We start from the raw sequence: 21297 nt of genomic DNA, 5'->3' as shown, positions 1-21297 counted from the left end.
TGAGCCTATAATAGTAATGTCACCCCCCCTCCCCCCCAGAACCGGGCGTTACGGGCCAATAATGCCCTGGCTGGGTTAAAGTACCTTGGATTTGCCTCAGGCCTTTAACTCATCCAGCCAGGGCATTATTGGCCAGTAATGCCTTGTTCTGCAGGGATTATTATGCAATTATAGGCGGGAGCTGTTACATGTCAGGCATTATTGAAATCCCTGCTTTCTGATTGGTTAAAATACCAGGCACTAGCCAATCAGAAAGCAGGGATTTCAATAATGCCTGACATGTAACAGCTCCCGCCCCCCAGTTTGCACACCGCTGGACTGTCCCACGCAGAGCTTCTGATGTCAGCGCGTGCGAAAGCTGGGCTCAGCTTCCAGCGCACACCAGCATGCGAGAGGGGCCTGGCCTCAGAAGCTCAGCTTGGGACAGTTAGTGAGGGAGGCGCGCAGCTGGGGAGAGTCGGGCTGGCGGCACCTAGAGGAATGGCAGCCAGACCCCCCCACAGCCAACAAGCCCAGCGACCATCCCCAAGGCAAGTCTGTCTTTTATATGTATTGGGGTGTGTGTTTTTTGTATGTATGTATTTGGGGTGGCGTGAAAGGTTTTTTTTGTATGGGGGGGGAGGAATGAGTGGGATAATTGATGAATGGGGGAGAAAGTGAGGAGAGGGGGGTATGAGAGGGAGCGAGACGATGGAGAAAAATACATGCGAGGCGGGAGGGATTGAGCGAGTGGGGTAATTTGAGGGGGTGGAGGAGAAAGAGAGGGGGCGAGTGAGGAAGAGAGGGAGTTAGACAGAGGGGAGAAGAATACATAAGAGGGGGAAAGAGTGTCTTGCAAGTTGTGAAATGGGGGCCCTCGCAGGGCCACCGACACGTGGGGGAGGTTCCAGGCCGTACCTCTAGTCCTGGGCCCCGGTTGTGTCAGCAAACAGTCACTCTGCGCTGAGAGTCGTGTGCGCTGCCCCGGCGAGAAGGTAATTAGGTTTTTAATCAGTTAAGGACTGTGACCAACCTCACCCAAAATGTGTAGTTTGTGATTGCAGGATATAAGCCCTAATTTAAAAATATTAAAAAATTTAAACCAATGAAAAAAAAAAAGTAATTTTTTTGGGGGATGAACCAAATGGATTCAAACGTGCGCAGAACTTAATCCTTAATGAAGACCGTCAGTTTATTGGGAATACATGTAATCGTGTCTGACTGCCAAAGAGAATGCTCACTTTTAGGAGGAAATAGGCTAATCATGTTAGAAGGCATTGCAGGCACCCATGGCAGAGAAGGGGTTAATTCAAGCACCATTTCACTCGTACAAAAGGTAGGCTTACACAGTTGTGCAATGGTACGAAGAGCAAGGAGTCGGCTGCCGCATAAACTTGCCAATCTTTTATTCTGTAAACTGGAGTTTGCACAGAAAACCACGAGAATGCGGAAGAGAACAGATCTACAGGTTTAGTAGATAACTGTGCGGTTACAATACAAACACTGCGCTGGGGGTGCAGGAGAAGAGGCGGGAGGAGTTTCCTCGCCGAGCCTGGCTGCCCAGGTCAGTCTCGTGTTGTTGGGACCACGCAGGAACATCTACAGATGGGTTTCGGTGATCACAGAACAGTGACTTTGTTTCTTTCACAGACTACTTCCAATTGGAAGACTCACAACTAGTGATGTACCGGGTACTCTGACCCGGCAGCAGGGGGCTGGGACCGGCACCGTGTAACGTCAGGGCAGCTGAAAATAATTCAACACTTATCTGCAGCCGGCGACAGAAGGTGAAGACCGCGGTGACATCTGGGAGCAGCAGCCGAAGTCCTTGTTCAGCCGGTGGGAGCAGCAGTAACAGAGCAAACAGCTGATGGCTGTGGGAGCCGGAATGTTCCTATTGGACAGCCGGGGAGGAGCTGGCTGTCCAATAGTAATGCTCCTGCTCCGGTCACATGGTTCCCCGGCTACCACAGTCAGCCGTTTACTCAGCCAGCCGGCTGAACAAGGACTTCGGCTGCTGCCACCACCACCAGGACGTCTGCTGCTGCTGCTGCTCCCAGGTGTCGCCGCGGTCCTCCTCACCCTGCAGGTAGGTGCCGCCCGGGTAACATGATTCATTTTGCCCGTTGCCCGTTTTTAGGAAAATATAGGACCCGGTACAACACAACTCACAGCTACAAGAGGACATCAGGAAAGTGCCTTTAGTTTTGGTTAAAAGCCACGAAGGACAATGAAGCGACATTGGGTGTTTGCAGCGGTCGGGAATCTCCCGCGGGGCTTCAGGTTTAGCCTCGGTGCTTCTTGATGAAGCCGATCAGTGCGTTAGTGGAACAGTCGTGAGATGTTACAGCGGCGTCAGATTCCAGTTCAGGTTCAATTTTCTTGGCCAGTTGCTTTCCAAGCTCAACACTGAAATAAAGTAATCCATAGTGTCACAGAAAATACCAACCATTAGCCTTGTTATCAAGTTCAACCTATGCTAGATTTAGATGAGATACTTTATCCTATATTTGTACTTGCGCTATATTGATCCAGAGGAAGGGGAAGGGGGGAGGGGGGGGAGAGAAATCCTTCTGCTCAAATCTAATTTCCTCCAACCTTAAGGTATGACCCTGTGTCGTTGGTGCTGCCCTTAGGTTGAATAGTTCTTTTGAAAGCTCCTTGTACTGTCCCCGAATATATGTCTATAGTTATCATATCCCCTCTAAAATGCCTCTTTTCTAATGTAAACAAATCCGATTTATGAGGAGAGGCTAGCTAAATTAGATTATCCATCTCCTTTATACATTTGGTGGCTCTTATCTGCACACTCATTCCATAATGTCTTGTTTAAGGAGTGGTGCCTTATTTACTTTAATTTTATCAAGCCACCTATGGACTTCCTCCTCAGTGAACCATTGTTCGTTAATATAGAGGTTGTGGCTTCCTCCTGCGGCAACAGAGGCAAAGATTATTTTTTTTTAATACTCTTTTCCTAGGGGAAAGCAAAGGGCGTTTCCAGAGCTGAAAGTATTAATTTGAGCTCCAGGCCCCCCCGGCTTCCAGAGATGCCTTCCTCCTTCCTCCGTAGGTGCACATTGATCTTGAAATCTTCCACGGCACACTGGCCAATAGGAAGCCAAGCTGGATGATGTGGATTCCTGTTGGCTCCTATGCTGCAGGAGATTTAAACCACTAGCACCTTAGGGGGTAAAGCATCTAGGATAGCAGGGGGTCCCTGGAGCTGAAGCCAACAGCTCACCACCCAAGAAACGCAATGCTCAAACAGACAGGTCATAGGTGTTCAATAGACCAGACTTTATAGCAGTGTATGACCAGATAAGATAATCAGAAAGCGTAACCAACACAGAGCAGCATCACAGATTATCATTAATACAGAGAAAAAAAAACCCACGGGCTGAATGGGCTTCACAGGGAAATCAATTGAGAAGTGTTCGAAAAATGATAGGCAGAGAAATATTAATTGCAGACAGCGTGTTCAGGGATGTTGGGGCATTGTGAGAATTACCTACCCCCATTGGTCATAGCTGTTTATGTCCCACACCACTCCTTGTACGAAGATCTTGTGCTCATACATAGCTGGGGGGGGGGAAATAAACATGCAAGTGAATTCTAACTGAAACGGGCAAAATGTAAAATTATTCAATGTTTTCAAATAAATTCCAGCACATCTATAGGTTAAATATTTACCAATTAAGGCTCCCAGAATGAATGGAGTAAGTTTCGGGAAGAGAATGGAATTAGTTGGTCTGTTTCCTTCGAAGACCTTAAAAATATAAAAGCATCAGTCACTTGTTGAATTATAGCTGCGATTCATTAAAACAATGTCGGGACGTCACGCACCTTAAGGCCAATTTATGTGAATGTGCTGCAGGGCAGGGGTGCTCAACTCTAATCCTCAAGCCACCCCCCGTACAGCGGGGCCTTAGCCCAACAGGACAGTTTAAGGATATTGCAGCTTCAGCACAGGTGGGTCATTTGACAGCCACCAGTGTTTAAGCAGGGATAACCTTAAAAACTTGACCTGTTTGGGGCATTGCCCCTCTACTTACGCCATTGGGTGTTTGTATTTAATCTTTGAAGGCAATAGTGCCAAACACCATACACTCCAAAAGACCTCAACAGTCCACCACTGAAAGTGATGCATCATGAACAGCTGTTGCTGAATGATAAACTCATACTATACAATACAGCTTCACTACAGAGTGTGGTCCACTCAGACGCCAGGGCGTATGGACAAGCAAACCCCATGTACCTTGTGTGGAAGCAGTTTTTCCAGAGCATCCCCACTCAATCCAGAAGCCTGCAACTCCTTCTTGGCCTCGTCGTTTGATTTTCCCTTCATCAAAGCCTCAGTTTGAGCAAGGAAGTTGGCCAAAAGGATCTACAAGATTAATACAATTAGTTGCTCTGGTATCATGTCTAGGCAGGGATTCCATCATACTTCTACCGATACTGGATCCATTTGAGCAATGTTTCTACATTCAACTTAAACACAGCAAATACAATAATTTGCTAATATCCTACACTGGAGAATCACATGCAACAGGGGATCATACCCAAGATCCGGAGAGAAAGAACACACACACACACACATGTACCTGTACAAACGAAAACAAGTCACTTCACCGTCTCCTACATCACACATCACACATCCCAGAGCCATGCATAGCCTTCTCCAGCAGGAGTGCAGAGGCCATAGACTGCCCTTGGAAGACAGGCAGCCCGAGCACTGCATATTACCATAACCATTGCCTCGGGCTCCCGACTCACAGCGTCAGAATGACAACATCAAGATCCTCAACAAGAGATATCGCGTGCCACTGAATACCACAAACACAGGGGGCATTAGTTTAGCACTATGAGTAAACCCACACAAATGTATGGTGGCACAATGGAAAATATTCTTTTGCTATTAATAGGGAAGCGCAAGAACACACCAAAAAAAAAAAGAAAAGGTATGGAGATAAACAAAAACAAAATCCTACTCCCTTAACCAGTAGGATAAAAATTAATTGATGTCAAGCGAGCCGAAAGCCCGCGCTTATAGTTGCGGCTACGTGCTCGCTACCATCGCCATAGCGAAAGTTGCACTCTAGTAGTGAGATGTCGCTGGCGGCAAGGGGCGGTGACGTCAGCAAGGGGGAAGTCAGAAGCTCTGTGATTGGCTTGCTGCCAGTCACATGGTGTGGCCGTCACGGGAAATCACAAATTCCCTTGAACACAGCGATTATGGTTGCTGTGTAGCGCCCGCATCCACTATGGCCACCCACGACAGCCGGCATGTATTTGTTTTGCCGCTGCTGCTGCTACTATAAGCGCGGCCTTAAAGGGTCCGAATCAATATGTCCCGATCTCCAGTCGCTTGTACTGATGGGACAAAGCGTGAAAACGGGAGTTTATTTAAAAAAAGAAAAAAAAGAAGAAGAAGTGTCTCCCCATTTCTACACATGTAGTATTGGAAGATTTAATACTTAAAAAGCACAGTCCCAATACGCTTATTAGGACACAGATTCAATAAGCTCCGTTGACTTATTTGGCATTCATTCCTGTGGCAACCGAATGCGCAATCATAGTTATGTGAGCAAAGCGAATCTCCTCCATTGACTATTGCCAACACAGGACCAGGAGGCGGCAAGTAATGAATGAGCCACTTGGCAAGTTATGGACCCATTTTTCCTGCCAGTCACCCCGCGCACACCGCGCACACTCACAGCCGACAAAGTGATCTCCAAACACATTCCAGTATTGGGATATTTTTTTTTTACCGTGTGATGCAGCCCTTTTCTGATTGGATGTTGAGTTTGGACAGGGATCAGAAAGTCACAAGGAATCAAGCGAGTCCCTACACCAGAAAAGACAAACCCACGCCATTAAGAAATAAAATTAGTAGCTTCATTGTTCACTTGTGGTGGAATAGGTTTGATATTACGCATTATCAGCACTATTGAATACTACGTAAACCGATACGCTGTTATACCGGGATATGTTGTATCCGGCGTCATTGTTCCCCCAGAAAATACATCCAATATATGGGGGAACACCCACCTTGATGTATGAGCTGATAGAACGCATGCTGCCCGTTGGTACCAGGTTCTCCCCACACCACAGGCCCGGTGCTGTAGTTCACACGGGCACCGCTCTTTGTGACATATTTCCCGTTTGATTCCATATCGCCCTAAAGAGAAATTAATTCCATCAGACCTCTTTCTGCAGTGCAGGTCGGCAGCAAAAGTGCTCAACTCCATCCCACATCAGAACATCCATTCCTGGGCTCACGGGTGGCACAGTATTTAACACCGCACCTGCTGGAAATAGGCTGCAAACCGGTGCATGTACTGGTCGTAGGGCAGAAGGGCGTGAGTCTCACAGCTGTAGAAGTTGATGTACCAAACTCCCAGCATGGCCAGTATCACCGGAATATTACTTTCCAGAGGAGCGGTGCAGAAGTGATTGTCCTACAAAGGAAACAAAATATGGATTCACTGTGGCACCAGGATAATGGGTTAGATGACATATTTCCTACGGCATATGACATATTTCCTACGGCATATGACATATTTCCTACGGCATATACCTAGTGTAACACCTTTAGAAATTTGTGTTGTAAAAGAATACAGATTCATTGTAGGCAGCGATCATTTTTAGGGACAAATATTAAGGTTCTGCATAGATGAACGTGTAGAGCTTTTGAAACCTCATCGGTCTTGTCGGGCACAGTACATGAAGAAAAACAATGTCATGTTTTCAGTGTCACACACTCATTTTACTGAAGAACTCTAACAGATACGTTTCACGGCACCAAAGTGAAGATTCTTTATAGAAGAGCTTTCAAATGCTTCTACAAACACCACAGACGAGGAATATACAGTACACAATGGGTTAAACTTTACCCGACCGTTTCCTACAATCAGAAAAATCTGTCAGATAAAAAGGACTTGCTGAACAAGTTGATGAGCAGAAGATCCTTACCATCCAGTGAGCGCCCGCCAGAAGTTTCTCAAAGTTGTCAAAACCTTTAAGAAAGTAAGCGTGTAAAACAGCAGGTCACAAACATCCCACTGACAGATTTGCACGTTAAAGTAATCCCTTCATTAGCAGTAGTGACTGGATTTTGTGCTTCACTTTGCAGTGCTTCAAACAACAAAAGTGTCAAAGATGTTCGGGGTAACGTGTTATATTCTTGTAGCTTCAGAGTGATGTTAACATTGGTGTAGGTGTGCGAGATATAGAAGGTAGATATTACACACCATATAGAATATGTTTACATGCTTTAATGCAGTGCCAACCACACAATAAATCTATTTCTAATACACATGCAAAAAATAAAAATATATGAATACCCACCAATGTGAAGAGCAATAGTGAGACCAATGGCTGACCACAGCGAGTAACGGCCGCCAACCCACTAAAAGACAATGTGAATAAGGCAATAATTTAGTGAGAAGAATTACACTGAAAGGGTGAAATTCTTTAAAAACCAGAAGCACATCATTTAATTTATGTGGAATAACCCATGTAAGGGCAACGCTAAGAATACATGTTCTTGACATTGAACCTTTACGTGACCTTTATCATGTAGAGTAGGAGGGCTGCCCTGTAAACTGTAAAAAGGTCACCGCTGAGAATAACCGGGAGAGACTTCTCCTGGAACTGAAGGGGCATATTGGGTTGCCTTCCAGCTGTCCGTACGGCATGGGACAGACGGGCTTCTGGGAAAATCCTCAGCACAGCTTCCAACAGTAAAAACCTCTTACTGGAGTCTCGTGGGATAATGAGCTGAGTAACCAGCGCTCGCTTTGAGAACAATGGGTGAGGACAATACGATGGGGATAACTTCTTTATGTATTCCCCTCTAGGAGTGGTTAATGCATTCAGTGGCAGAAAGGCCTTCAATTTATTGGACCATCTGGCAGAACCAGGCTAAAAAACACATTTTCACCACTGTGCTTACAGTTATGGGTAAATGGATTATTTCATGGTAAAGGTACATTTTAAAACCAGAAATGTGTAAATCTGCCTTGCTGCCGTTTTGAGCGATATAGATATATATTAAAGTGTGAAAGATCTGCTAGAACTGTCAGTGCCAAAATTGCCCAAATGGTTAAATTTGCCATTTTGCTTTTTTTACATGACAAACTAGCAACCACAAAATGTAAAGGTTACAAGTGCAATCGAATTTCAAAACAGAAAATTGAAAATGCCTGTTGACTGTTCAATCAAAATTCGCCAAATCGAAATGGGCAATATTAGCAAAGTTTGACTAAACACACGGAGATGGTACATGTCTAAACTTTGTAACGAGAACTGCCGATCCATCAGCAAGACCAAGGTAAAACCCATGACAAACACACGCATGGCACAAAATAATATTTGCACCGCTTTACAGTTTCAGAACGTGCAGACACAGGGCAGCATTGGAAAGGTTTAGCATTAAACGAGGTATCCCAAGTTGGGCACCAATATGCCATCGGGAACTAGCCAACATTTCCGTTACAGATGGCAGGCCCATAGAGTTTATACTTACATCCCAGAACTCAAACATGTTAGCAACGTCTATTCCAAACGCCTTCACCTTTGGCTGAAAGAAAAACATGGAACAAGGAAATAAGTTTGTGTTTGGGACCGTAGGTCAAACGGTGCATAAGAAAAATGAGAAGTCTTCTCACACGTGGTCTTCAACTGAAGGAATACTTACAGCATTGGTAGACAGGGCAGCAAAATGTTTTGCCACTGCAGATGGCTAGAAGACGAAGAAGAAATGTGTTAATATTTTCTAATCAACTCTGAGCACAGATTGCTTGAAAATTCCTATTAAAATCACTTAAATTCATACCAGCACTTGGTTTAGTAATACACTCACTACACTGAAAGAAATAAGCCAAGTAAATAGTCCTTGATATTTCATGAGCAGAGGGCATGCACCTCAAATTGTCCTTACAGGCTTAGCAACCAAGTGTGTAGGTCAGCACAAGGTCACAACCTCAGCTATTGATAGTTCATGCTGCAGCAGTAAATTAATCCCCAGATGACCCATCTTGGCACAGAACTGGATTCAGTGCTGAACAACCATCCAAGAGCAAGGATGAGAAATTATTGGATAATGTCCTAAGACTGCCTCTGTGAATGGACCTTGCCTGGTTATTTCTGATGGGTCAGAAACAATAAAAAATGCACAATAACCGTGCACTCGCTATCTCGCGGCTTGTATGTCAGTTTCACGAGTTTGTTTTATTCCATGTTATTCTGTTCACTGCAGGAGGGGCTTGTAACAGTGAATGCACGAAACAGGTAGAACATGCAAGATGAGGCGACGTGGTCCTGGACTGATGAATACATCTCAGCCAACACCACACGGCTTGATAAGGACACCTTCCAAACAAACAGAAGCTGGGTATTTCAGAGATTGTGTCGGCATCAGACAAGCACAGGGGATCGGCACAAACATTAAATGGCTTTTTAAGGTTTCATTGATTAAAATATGCAGTCGTTCATGGTATAAATCTGCAATGCAACTTTAACAAGAGGGTGAAATATTTACCTTTAATTAATCGTGCAGGTGTTGGCACACCACAATGTTCAGCATGTAATATTTTATTACACTTACAAAGCCGTAGTATTGAATGGACATTTTAATTAGCACTGGAAGGCAGCGCGACAAATAGGTCACATTAACATTTGTATATACTATATATATATATTAATAATAATAATAATAAAACACGTACATCTTTGGCAGAATTCAGGAACCACTCCTTAGCCGTTTCTGCATTGGTGATCGTTTCCTGGGTTGTAAAAGTCTGTAAAAATAAGAAAAACCCTTTAGTCACAAGTACAAAAATATGAACGTGTCACTCAAACATTTGTAGGGGGCACAGCGCACACCTAGTGGGAATGTGTGAATACGGTCCCTTACTTCCTGGGGCCACTATTAAAGTTCAATAGAGGGAGTGTGTTAACTGGGGGGGGGGGAGAGAAGGAAAGAGAAATATATATTTAAAAAAACACAACACTGGTTCAAAGGTATTCATACCTAGCATATTGTCCTTGTACCAGGATAAAATGACACAAAAGTTTAAGATCAGGTTTAATTACCTTGGATGCAATAATGAAGAGGGTGGTCTCAGGATTCAGTTCAGCCAGAGTCTTGGCAATATGAGTGCCATCAATATTTGAGACAAACCAGACGCGAGGTCCTCCCTTGGAGTATGGCTTGAGGGCTTCAGTCACCATCAGAGGTCCCTGGAAACCAGCAGCATGTTAATACAGTCACGCGAGACACGGATTACACAGCTCACAATATCTTAGGAGACTTACCAAGTCAGAGCCACCAATGCCAATGTTAACCACGTCCGTCATGGCCTTTCCAGTGTACCCCTTCCAGTCCCCACTGCGGACTTTCTGCAAAGAACCGACAGACGTCAGCAGCACAAACAAGGCTTTAGCCAGAAGAACAGCGCAATGCCGAGCAGCCAACTCCAGAACAGGGAGGCGCTTTCCTGGTTATGAACCCTCTATGGAAGTAGCCAGGGTTTGGTAGAAGATGGTCCTCAATACTCCTGTAGAAAGCTATACTTTCAAGTTACAAATCAGTGCTCAACACTTTATATCCGATCAAGGGGGCAGGGGCAGGGGCAGCAAAAAAACCTCTATACCCATCTCTGCTTCCCTTTGGGCCCTGGTGGGAGGGCTACCTAGCACACATACTTTTTTAAATCTAATGACAGATGTAGGTGTATCATAGTAGACTAAATGTAACATCAGTTGAAGTCTGTGGACAAGGGGCCATTGTTTAAATCTCATCTACTACAGTATGTAACAATGTACATAGGAGCGGCTCAGTGAGTAAAGACACTGACTAAGCCAGGGCTGAGCAAAGTGGGGGCGCAAGATTATTCTGGGGGGGGGGTGCAGACGTGTCCTACCTTATCTTTGGTGATGCGTCGCCATGGCAACACGGCGTCAAATGACGCAGCGGGGACATGTGACGTGCGCAGCGATAGAAATGTGCGGTAAATGACTCCGCAGAGGTCACGTGACCCCGCGCGTCATTTGATGTTGGATATTAGATAAGAGGGGCACGAGCACAGGGGCTGGCAGGCAGGGTGGGCACAGCAAGTTTGCGCACCCCTGCTCTAAGCAATGACCGTTTGAATCAGGGGGACCCGGTGTCGGCTCCTTGTCACCATCTCCCTGTGCCTCAGCCACCAGAAACAGATTGTAAACTCATCTGGGCACGGACAGCCTAACACCCCTGTGTGCCAATACTGGGCACTACACTAATTGCGCAGAGCTTTGAGACCCCGTGGGAGAAAAGCACCACATGAAATAAAAGTTGTTGTATATGCAAGGGCACGCCTGGCAAAATAAAGCCACGTTCTTTAACCAAACTTGATTTTCATTATTTTTAATGAAGGGATTCTGATAGCACACAAATCTGTGACGCCAAATTATGGCCAAAACAGACAATATTGTTTGTAAATCACTGAACATGTTGAAGTGTAATAAAGTCCAAGGACAAACAATGGTGAGCAACACACTAAAATAGTCAGTTCTCGTCTACACATCTCTACTACTGTTATGAGCCTGGGATAATGTTACTTTGTTAAAGCTGCAGTTCAGTCAATATCCTGCATGTGTGTTTTTTTTAATAAATCAGTTCTGTAGTAAGAAAAAATACTTTTAGCATTTTCTGTTTTTAAAAAAACAACTTTGAAAGACCAATTTTCTTGCATTCTATTTTAACAGCCATTTGCTAAGGCACTGCCCCTTCATGTCCTGTCACAAGCCCTGGCACACCCCTTTGTCAGCCCTGCCCTCCCTCTAGCACATGTCAGTGCAGGAGTGCTCATGAATATTCATGAGCTTCCACTGACTGACAGAAGCAAATAAAAACATATGCCAGCTCAAATTATGTCACCAAATTTCGCCTATCAATACATGGAGAACAAATTGACCTGCAGCTATACAGTTCTTTAGGTAATTAGAGATTGCCCACATGAAACTATTGAAGTAAAAAAATTAATTTAAAAAAAAAAAAAAAAAAAAGACTGAACTGCAGCTTTAAAGCCCGCAATAACTAGAACAGAGATATACCTGGCAGAACGCCTTCATCTTCTCCAACACGGCATTCACTTCCGGCATCACATCCTTTCCATCCACCAGGATCGGGGTATTGGAACGATTGCGCAGAGCAGTGTGCAGGACAGCGCGGTTCTAGAGAAGTACACATGACATATGGGACTCGCCACTATGCAGACACTTACACCTGTTTATTCAGAACCTAGAGATAAAACTGCATCCTCCTCAATATGAAAAATAAAGACCACATAGTTGAAAAATGTCATTCCACGGACGGTTCAGAAAAGCAATTATGGCATTTTAAAGTTAACTTGCCATTAACTTTTTTACCGCAAGAAAGCCATTCGATGCACTGGTTTGCCATGTAATTCAGGGCCTTCTAGCAAAGTATTTCACCACTACTGGTTCCTCTATTGAAGTGTTTCCCAACTCCAGTCCTCAGGGAACCCCAAAAGGTCAGGTCTTAAGGATATCCCTGCTCCAGCACAGGTGGCTCAGTCAAAATGACCAAGCCGCTGATTGACCCACCTGTGCTAGAGCAGGGATATCCTTAAGACCTAACCTGTTTCCTGAGCACTAGAGTTGGGAAACACTGATCTATTGTAACATGGAGGTGGTTACAAAGAATAGAGTTTGGACAGCACTGGTTATTGAGTCATTGAAGGGAAGCTCAAAGGTTTTCTGACTGTTCTCCATGCAGAGCAGACTAAACTGGAGATAGCAGAAGCAGGCAGCTACTCAGCATTAGTTTACGGAGTAAACATGAAATACTACATTAAAGGTGTCCAACATTGCAGAATGATTTGGTCTCATTTCCAGTACACCCAGCTCACAAGTTTCTCTTGGTCTCTTGGAGAGAGACATTGGTTACTTATTTTCCGATACCCCTTTGGCGGATCAAAATTATAAGCCTTCATATACAAAATTAAAGTGTACAGAACTTTCAAAACCTCATTAGGTCTCTTCTGAAATGTTAACGTGTAAAGAGCCTTATAGGTTTCTTCAAGTGTCCGAAGACTTGCAAAATAGACACATGAGGTTTTGAAATCTATGAAGAATGCCAACGTTAGTTCGCTAAAAGGAACCACAACGTAGAAGGAATCTGCATTACCCCAATGGGTTCAATATGGGTACCAGCACCTTAAACAGCTTATTTATTCAAAGATTTGGTTGTTGGTCAGAACTACAGATCTCAAATAATAATTATTAATTTTTTTAAAAACACACCCAAAAGGGTTTAAACGAATGCCTCCTTTATAAAACATGTATGATATGCTACCTTAGCTGAACTTTTGGATGGTTTGGTTTCTTACAGTTCCTGCCAAACACTCATTATCAGACCTCACCCTTTTTATTGTATGAAGACTTCTGCAAAGTCATTGCCTAAAGCCAACAAACAACCACTGAGCATGATTCTGCTTGCAGTCATTACACCGAGGCACGAGAGAGCGCCCCAGGAACCGAGCATTCGGGAAAGGCTATTAGGGGACACCAAGTGGGGATATTCTTGGGGTGCTTTCCATTCCGCAACCACAAATCCTATAATGTTACCTATCCTCACAAACCTACAGTCACACCTTTAAAAAGGTGGTGTTCAAATCAAGGGAGAAAGCATCTGCGATCAGTGGTTATAATACCTCTTTCTATATAATGGTTTTGCAATCAACTGTAGAAACGCATACGTTATTCACAAGTTCTGGACAAAAACAACAAATATGGATAGTTACAGTAGGTAAGGAGGGTGCTGGCCCAAGGAGCTTACTATCTATAAACAGGCCTGCACAACTCCAGTCCTCTAGGGCCGCAAATAGGCCAGGTTTTCAGGATACCCCTACTTCAGCACAGCTGGCTCAATTAGTGGCTCAGTCATACAGAGCCACGAATTGGGCCAGCAGTGCTGAAGTAGGGATATCCTGAAAACCTGCCCTGTTTGCAGCCCTCGAGGACTGGAGTTGTGCAGGCCTGATCTATAAGGAAGTGGAAATATAAGCTACAGGGGGATGACATAACTGCGCAGTGCGCCCCAGGAAATCGAATTTACAAAATCCTCATAAAGTGGATTTGTGTCATTTAAGAACATTTTGATATACAGCTTTGAAGCTCTGGAAAGAGGGAACAGTAAAAGATGCATCTACATAGCTCTCCCAACTTAGGCCTTTTCCCTAGTCCCCCTACGGACGGAACGCTCGGCCGCTCAACATTCAAACACTTTTGCGTCCCGGTTTTAAAGCCCAGCTGAACGCCGACCATTTAACAGCTCATTTAATCTACACCAATCACTGCAGACACCCTGGACCTTCCGGACTGCACGTTCACTCCTACAGTGTCGAGAAGTCTCCCAACATACCACTTAGATTGTAAGCTCTTCAGTGCAGGGCTTCCCTTTGCCTCATGTCATTTACGCATTTTATTTTCCCTGAACTGCAGTTTTGTAAAGCGCTGCGTACACTTAGCACTATATATAAATACAAATACACAAGACTATTTTCAGAATCTAATAAATCAATCCTAATGTTCCAAGTTCTGCAATGACCCGGAGTCACCCCTTTGCAGAGGGGTGACTGTGCAAAGAGAAGCCCGGTGTGACAGTGAAAGGGAGAAGATACATGGAGTAAAGCGACAGTACCTCCGTGAAGTTGATCTTCTCAGCAGAGAACATCCGCTTTCTAGCGCTCTCAACACCTCTCGAACGGGCCTGCAACGTTTAAAAATAGAGCATAGAGATGAGCCAGACATAGAACTGTGTGCAGACCGACCCCCTCACTCCTACAGCAGCGTGGGATTCTGGGATATAGACACTGGCCATGCCCCCCCCAGCACTGAAGGGAGCTACTGACAATGTGATGGGCCCAATGTTACAGACTCAGCAACAATTGACCCAAAGCAATTTAATTATTCAGCACTCAAAACTGCGGGAACGCGCGAGGGTCGGGTCACTTTTGAACAGCAAGAAGCCGTCAACAAAATGACGCAGAAAACTTCACCAACTACTATGCAGTTTGGAGTTCTGTTTATTTAACCCATTAACACAACATGGCAGTCATTACAAAGCCGCAATGAGGATCAAATAATAGAGCCATTACCAAGCATCACAAACTTTGTTATTGCAAGTCTAGTACTAACTGGGTCCCTTAAACGTGGACCTCCCGGTCCCAGTAATGCTAGTATTCCACCTCTACTCATGACAGAGTCAGGGGCCTCTATGGGTCGTAGTGGAAGCAGTCCCTTCCTAAAATGGGATGTGAGGTGCTGATGTTCGTTAAACATGTGCCTGTTTAGGACATTAGAACAGAAGGCAGCATTAAAATGTGAGTGCAGGCTATAACATGGGTGTATTACAGGAGTCCAATTGAATATCAAAAGACTCACAGTGTTAGACCACTTTATTAAATGCCCTTCAATACAGTTAAGGGATGTTGTAGCCATTATCTCAGCTGGAAACGTCCCTCCAGTAACAGGGGGTTCATGGGGTGGGGGAGGTTCTAGAACTGCAATGTGTTGGATTATGGGTAGTCCTGTAGCTAGACAAGTGAAATGCTTTACCAGTTCTATCAGCAACTTCAGAACTTCCTCTGTGATGAGGTTCTTTGAGTAATCCACCAAGATGTCTCCCTCGCCGGTCTCAAGCGTTTTACTATTAAATACAAAAAAAAACACACAAGCACAAACATGAAACCAGACCATTGAAGCCTCTTATCTTGGCTCAAATTGAGAAGTAGAAGGTAAGGGCCCTCACATGGGTCAATAATGATCCCTCGGCACCCGTGGGAGCCATCATGCAAGTGCTGCTTTTTCTCCAGCATGAAGTTATTGGCATCTTAAAAATGAATAGTGGCTACAGTTTTAGGAGGTTCTACCTCATTTAAAAAAACACCCCCTGCCCCAAATAGTAAAAAAAAAACACAACAAAAAACCACACCAAATTATGGTCGAGTCAGATGCCCTGATCCAATATATGAAAAAAAAAAAAGTACCAATTCACACTATATGCAATTTGTGCGAAATTAAGTCTCTGCTTTTTACGACTCGAACTTCATTTTTCAGAGAACTGGAAACTACAACTTGGATGGTGTCCCAACACCGGCCTCTTCCCCTGCCGCTCTGGCGCCATGAAGCTTCCATTACAAACTCACAAGTTGGGGGTTCACCGTGCAAATCGGGTTTGCTAAATGGTTTAAATGGTAAATGGTAGTCAGACAGCCGTGTTGAATGCGATTCCCACAGAAAATGCATAGTGGTGACTTCTGTGAGCGGTGTTAGGAAGTTCTATACAGATCTTTACATCAACACAAAAAAAAAAAAATGTAAAAAATGATATTGCCACTATTCCAGGGCCCTTCGATGCTTCTCTTCTGTACAGAAGGAGTTTAAAGATTGCTCATCAGTATGATCAGAACAGACTGGCAACAGCCCCACACTGAAATATTTTGCATTAAACATGACTACACTGACCCCCCCGCACATTGCATGCCGTATCCTCCACCCCACATGGCCATGTGAGGCCGAAACGTCACGTCCAATCTATTGGCAATAAACTTGCATTATAAAACCCATAGTGCCCTGTTCTTTTCTACCTTTCCAGTGATTGGATTACTGCACAGAATCCTGAACCAGGAGCACCGGTATTTGGATATAGATAAAGTTAAAGGTGTGCAGCAGGTCCCGTACCCTCCACTCATCTCAATGTGTCTATCTGCTCAAAAACCAAGTCAAACTTTGATGATGCACCCATTCATTCCCAAGTGTTTCCATTTATGACCAGCCACTAGTGGCTAAAGCTGCAATAAAAACCACAACCTTATATTACGTCTGTATTTAGGACCAGATCACAGATAATGGTTTGCAGCCTCCATCCAGTTCATGCACCTTCAAATGCCAACTGAAGCAACCTGCTAAAGGCAAATTATTCCCCATTCTTTGTTTTTTACTCCGTACAAGCCTCAGCCTCCTCATTGTGGAGAAGTATATACATTGATGTTTATTTTCGGCTCACTGGTCTTTCGATGGTCAGGTTTGTGTGCGCACTGATCGGACGTCAGTAAAGTTTCCTACTCTTCTTCCTCACATTATGTGGCGTATTCTGTATTCTGCTGAGCGAGTGCTGGGTAAGGCCTCTTTGTTCAGGGATATCAGGTCCCTTATTCTTCCCATTGCACCTCCCCGTGGGAAAACACACACACACACACACACACACACTTTTGTAGCTTAATAGAGGCAGTACTGTGTTAACTTCAATATAACTAACTACTACGTATATACACAGTGCTCCTCAAGACATGGATACTATACACAGAACACCAAATCAGTGGTCTAAATACAGAACCAATAAGAAAAAATAAAAAAAACCTTGTGTGTTGGAGAGACGTCTACACCCCAAAAAATAAAATGCTTCAGGGGATATGTTTCACTCCCTTTGGACCCATTTAAGGTCTTAATGTGGCACTTCTGCTTTCCCAAGACGTTATTGAGTAAGGTGGCAATGTTGGACAGTTTTACTCAACTACGTGTTGAGTAACTGGAGGTTAGATTTGCTAAAACGGTTTCATTTGCACAAAGGCTTATGACATTCGCAACCTTTGGCTCATGTGGATTTCAGTCACCATTTTATGGCCTTGAAGAAACAGCCAGTGGATTCAAAAAACCTTTTCCAACCACATTGAGAAAGCCTTTTACTGAGCAAGTGCGCAAACCATAGTGTAGGGATGTGCTTAACCCCTCGTTCACCCAAAAGGGACATGTGATGAATGCCAAAGCATCACACCTTCAATAGAAATGGCATAGAATGATCAGAACTATTCCTCCTCCCGGGAAATATAACATTTAAAGTCATTCCTACTTTTGGAAGTTAGACGATAAATAGAATCATTAAAAAAAAAAATAATAATAATTTAAAAAAAAATATGAACATACCTGATTAATAATACATTAGTCAGTGTGATTAATTCCTTTAATATTGGTGCAATGCTTTGCAGAGCACAACAGTAACAGTTAATAGGACATTGTATATGGGGAAGTTGCCCAAACTATTCGCCATTTAGATGTCCCAATAATTTCATTAGAACCCGCAGACTCCTGCTCATCTCACCTCTATCCAGTTTAAGATAACGCCTTTAGCGGCAAGCAGCGCATACACACTTGTTTTGTTTTAATATATGCAGCCTTTGATTACTTTATTGAAAACCCAATTACCCAAGATGCCAATCAATTCATTCTCTCATGATCGATCAGCAGAGATCCTGCTTCCCAGGGTTCAACAAATGGCTGCCTTTCAGTGTTAATCAATCCTTCAGTCAGTATAACTCAGCAGCTACAATGTATTCTTATATCACTAAAGTAACATTATCCATTGTTACAGTTTGCAGCTCAAACTGTTTGGAATACTGGCAACAAATTGTAACAAACAGGAAAGTGTTACAAAGCTCTTGCACTGCTGGGGAGGTGGCTAAAACCTGCTATAGAAATCAAAGGATGCTCAGTGTATTAAAACTTATTAAAAATGGTATTAAGAGTTGGGATCAAAATAAATAAAATAATAGTAAGTATTATCTAATACTAAGGAGCGGAGGGAAAAAATAAATAAACCTAGCAATATGACACTGAGCAGTGTGATGCTGAAATACAGGAGGAGAGGTCTGAACATCTAGTTATTAGTGCTGACCAAGTATGCAGCACTGTACATAGAAATGTTGTAGGCATAACTTGACCCTGCCCTGAACAAACCAATATTCATGCCTTGGGCACAAGTAGATAAAGTGACCTGCCCAAGGTCACAGGCAGCAGACACTGGGATTGGCACCAGGTGATGTGAAGTCAGTGACATTAGCACTAAATGACCCCTTCAGCCCCCTGATAACACGAAGGACTGAGCATTGCAAGGGGTCTCAGAGCTGCAGAGCTGCAATGTTACACAGTATGTGCCTCACTGCACGTACTCACACCACAAGGGCGAGTGAAGGTCACGCAGAGCGACAGGCTGCACACCAAGGACACACTGACAGGAGTGCCACGCTGCACGTGTTACAGGGCTCAGATAGATGGGCACAGGGGCTCAGATTGATGGGTACAGGGGCTCAGATTGATGGGTACAGGGGCTCAGATTGATGGGTACAGGGGCTCAGATTGATGGGTACAGGGGCTCAGATTGATGGGTACAGGGGCTCAGATTGATGGGTACAGGGGCTCAGATTGATGGGTACAGGGGCTCAGATTGATGGGTACAGGGGCTCAGATTGATGGGTACAGGGGCTCAGATTGATGGGTACAGGGGCTCAGATTGATGGGTACAGGGGCTCAGATTGATGGGTACAGGGGCTCAGATTGGTGGGTACAGGGGCTCTGATTGATGGGTACTGGGGACCACGCAAGCATCGGTCATGTTAGCAAGATCTGCACCCCAGTACCGCCCTGCCCCCTCTGAAAGCAGGGTATGCACCCACATTAACTAGCTGGTAACCCTGTGGGTGCGTTAGGGGGGGGGGGAATAGGAGGAGCAGCGTATTGCTTGGCAGGGCCACCCTCCAGCACGGAAGGGGTTACCCTGGCCTAGTTACTACATATCAAGTATGGCCGGGTACACGCAGGAAAAATACACGGACTAGGATTGTCACTCATCAGATCCGCCATTTAACAAACCCACGCGTGAGATCATTAATTAGTTTGTAGCAGCAGGGCTCATTAGTGCAGAATAAAACAGTAGTGGGTCACAGGTCCTGTAGGGTGGCACTGAGGGGGGGCAGTTACCTTCATGCCCCTGCCTCGCAGGGTGGGACCCCGGTATGGCACAGCACCCCCTGCCTCTCAGGGTGGGACCCCGGTATGGCACAACACCCCCCCCCCCTGCATCTTGGGGCCCCTCCCCGGTATGGCACAGCACCCCCTGCCTCTCAGGGCCCCTCCCCGGTATGGCACAGCACCCCCTGCCTCTCAGGGCCCCTCCCCGGTATGGCACAGCACCCCCTGCCTCGCAGGGTGGGACCCCGGTATGGCACAGCACCCCCTGCCTCGCAGGGTGGGGACCCCGGTATGGCACAGCACTCCCTGCCTCTTAGGGCCCCTCCCCGGTATGGCACAGCACCCCCTGCCTCGCAGGGTGGGGACCCCGGTATGGCACAGCACCCCCCTGCCTCTTAGGGCCCCTCCCCGGTATGGCACAGCACCCCCTGCCTCTTAGGGCCCCTCCCCGGTATGGCACAGCACCCCCTGCCTCTCAGGGTGGCACTTACCTGAAGGTGCAGAACCGGTTCTTATCAGCCTCAAACATCTTCCTCATGTTCAGGTTGGAGTGGTGAGCTGCGTACCACTGGGTCAGCTTCAGGAACACGGGGTCACTGCTCAGAGCCATGGCTGGTACTGGGGAGAGCTGGGGCTGGTACCGGGGAGAGCTGGGACTGGTACCGCTGGTTCTGGGGAGAGCTGGGACTGGTACCGCTGGTTCTGGGGAGAGCTGGGGCTGGTACCGGGGAGAGCTGGGCTGGTACCGCTGGTTCTGGGGAGAGCTGGGGCTGGTACTGGGGAGAGCTGGGGCTGGTACCGCTGGTTCTGGGGAGAGCTGGGGCTGGTACCGCTGGTTCTGGGGAGAGCTGGGCTGGTACTGGGTAAAGCCCTGAGCTGCAGCAGGAACAGACCAGGAACAGCTTCTCTTATTGGGGATTGTGACGGGGGGAGGAGGTGTCACACACACCCCCTGCAGGTCCACACGTGGTTATTACACAGCCACTGAGAGGCTTCCTGCAGCCACAGCTCACCCACATCCCCCACTCTACCCTATAGATTATCATACTGTGGCAGGGGCGCAGGGACTAGGTTTTGGGTGGGGGGTGGGGGTCCACAAGAAATCAGTAACATGCTTCATACTCTCCAACATGGCACAGATCAGAAAAGTTGTACGTGTCTATAATATCCTCACACCCCATATAGACCTCACACCCCTCAAATAACCCAACCCCCTCATTATAACAATAATAATAATAATAATAATACTTGTATTTACATAGCGCTTTTCTCCCAACTGGACTCGAGGCGTTTCACAGTTAAAAAAAGGGAAAAAGAAGAAAACATTTAAGGTTATAAACGAGACCAAACACAAGGAAAGATACAATACAGGATGGGACGGTACTGTAGCTATATACAGGTTTTGGGTTCACTAATTAAATGCCTGGGGAAACAGGACGGTCCTGAGCCTGTTTGTATAGCTTCCTAGAGCGGGGGCCTCTCACAGTGTACGAGGCAGACTGTTTC

The 21297-nt window shown here is 45.4% G+C and overlaps 1 protein-coding gene across 2 annotated transcripts; it reads right to left on the bottom strand.

Moving 5' to 3' along the window:
- Nucleotides 1-1370: 1370 nt before the first annotated feature.
- On the bottom strand, nucleotides 1371-20698 carry GPI (glucose-6-phosphate isomerase). Of its 2 annotated transcripts, XM_075576388.1 has the most exons (19): nucleotides 20493-20576; nucleotides 20283-20408; nucleotides 15604-15694; nucleotides 14687-14755; nucleotides 12076-12195; nucleotides 10297-10380; nucleotides 10075-10221; nucleotides 9708-9779; nucleotides 8678-8722; nucleotides 8507-8560; nucleotides 7327-7387; nucleotides 6952-6995; nucleotides 6285-6437; nucleotides 6028-6157; nucleotides 5748-5824; nucleotides 4235-4363; nucleotides 3670-3745; nucleotides 3492-3558; nucleotides 1371-2388 (listed from the first exon to the last, which is right to left on the bottom strand). In XM_075576388.1, the coding sequence occupies exons 2-19, from the start codon at nucleotides 20399-20401 to the stop codon at nucleotides 2265-2267; spliced, it is 1662 nt and encodes a 553-aa protein (XP_075432503.1). In that variant the 5' UTR covers nucleotides 20402-20408; nucleotides 20493-20576; the 3' UTR covers nucleotides 1371-2264. The 2 variants fall into 2 exon arrangements, with proteins under 2 accessions (XP_075432503.1, XP_075432504.1); XM_075576389.1 differs by having other exon boundaries at nucleotides 20283-20698.
- Between the last annotated feature and the right edge of the window lie 599 nt (nucleotides 20699-21297).

The sequence above is a fragment of the Ascaphus truei genome, chromosome 19 (assembly GCF_040206685.1).
Source record: "Ascaphus truei isolate aAscTru1 chromosome 19, aAscTru1.hap1, whole genome shotgun sequence".
NCBI classification, from domain to species: Eukaryota; Metazoa; Chordata; class Amphibia; order Anura; family Ascaphidae; genus Ascaphus; species Ascaphus truei.
This window is presented reverse-complemented; position numbering and strand designations above follow the sequence as displayed.

Bases quoted from the DNA above. Each gene is read 5' to 3' on its own strand.
- GPI (XM_075576389.1), bottom strand. From the start codon at position 20,401: ATGGCTCTGAGCAGTGACCCCGTGTTCCTGAAGCTGACCCAGTGGTAC. The intron at 12,196-14,686 runs GTACTGTCGCTT...GTACTTCTCTAG, and splicing joins AGAAGATCAACTTCACGGAG to AACCGCGCTGTCCTGCACAC. The intron at 8,561-8,677 runs GTAAGTATTCCT...TTTTTCTTTCAG, and splicing joins CTGCCCTGTCTACCAATGCT to CCAAAGGTGAAGGCGTTTGG.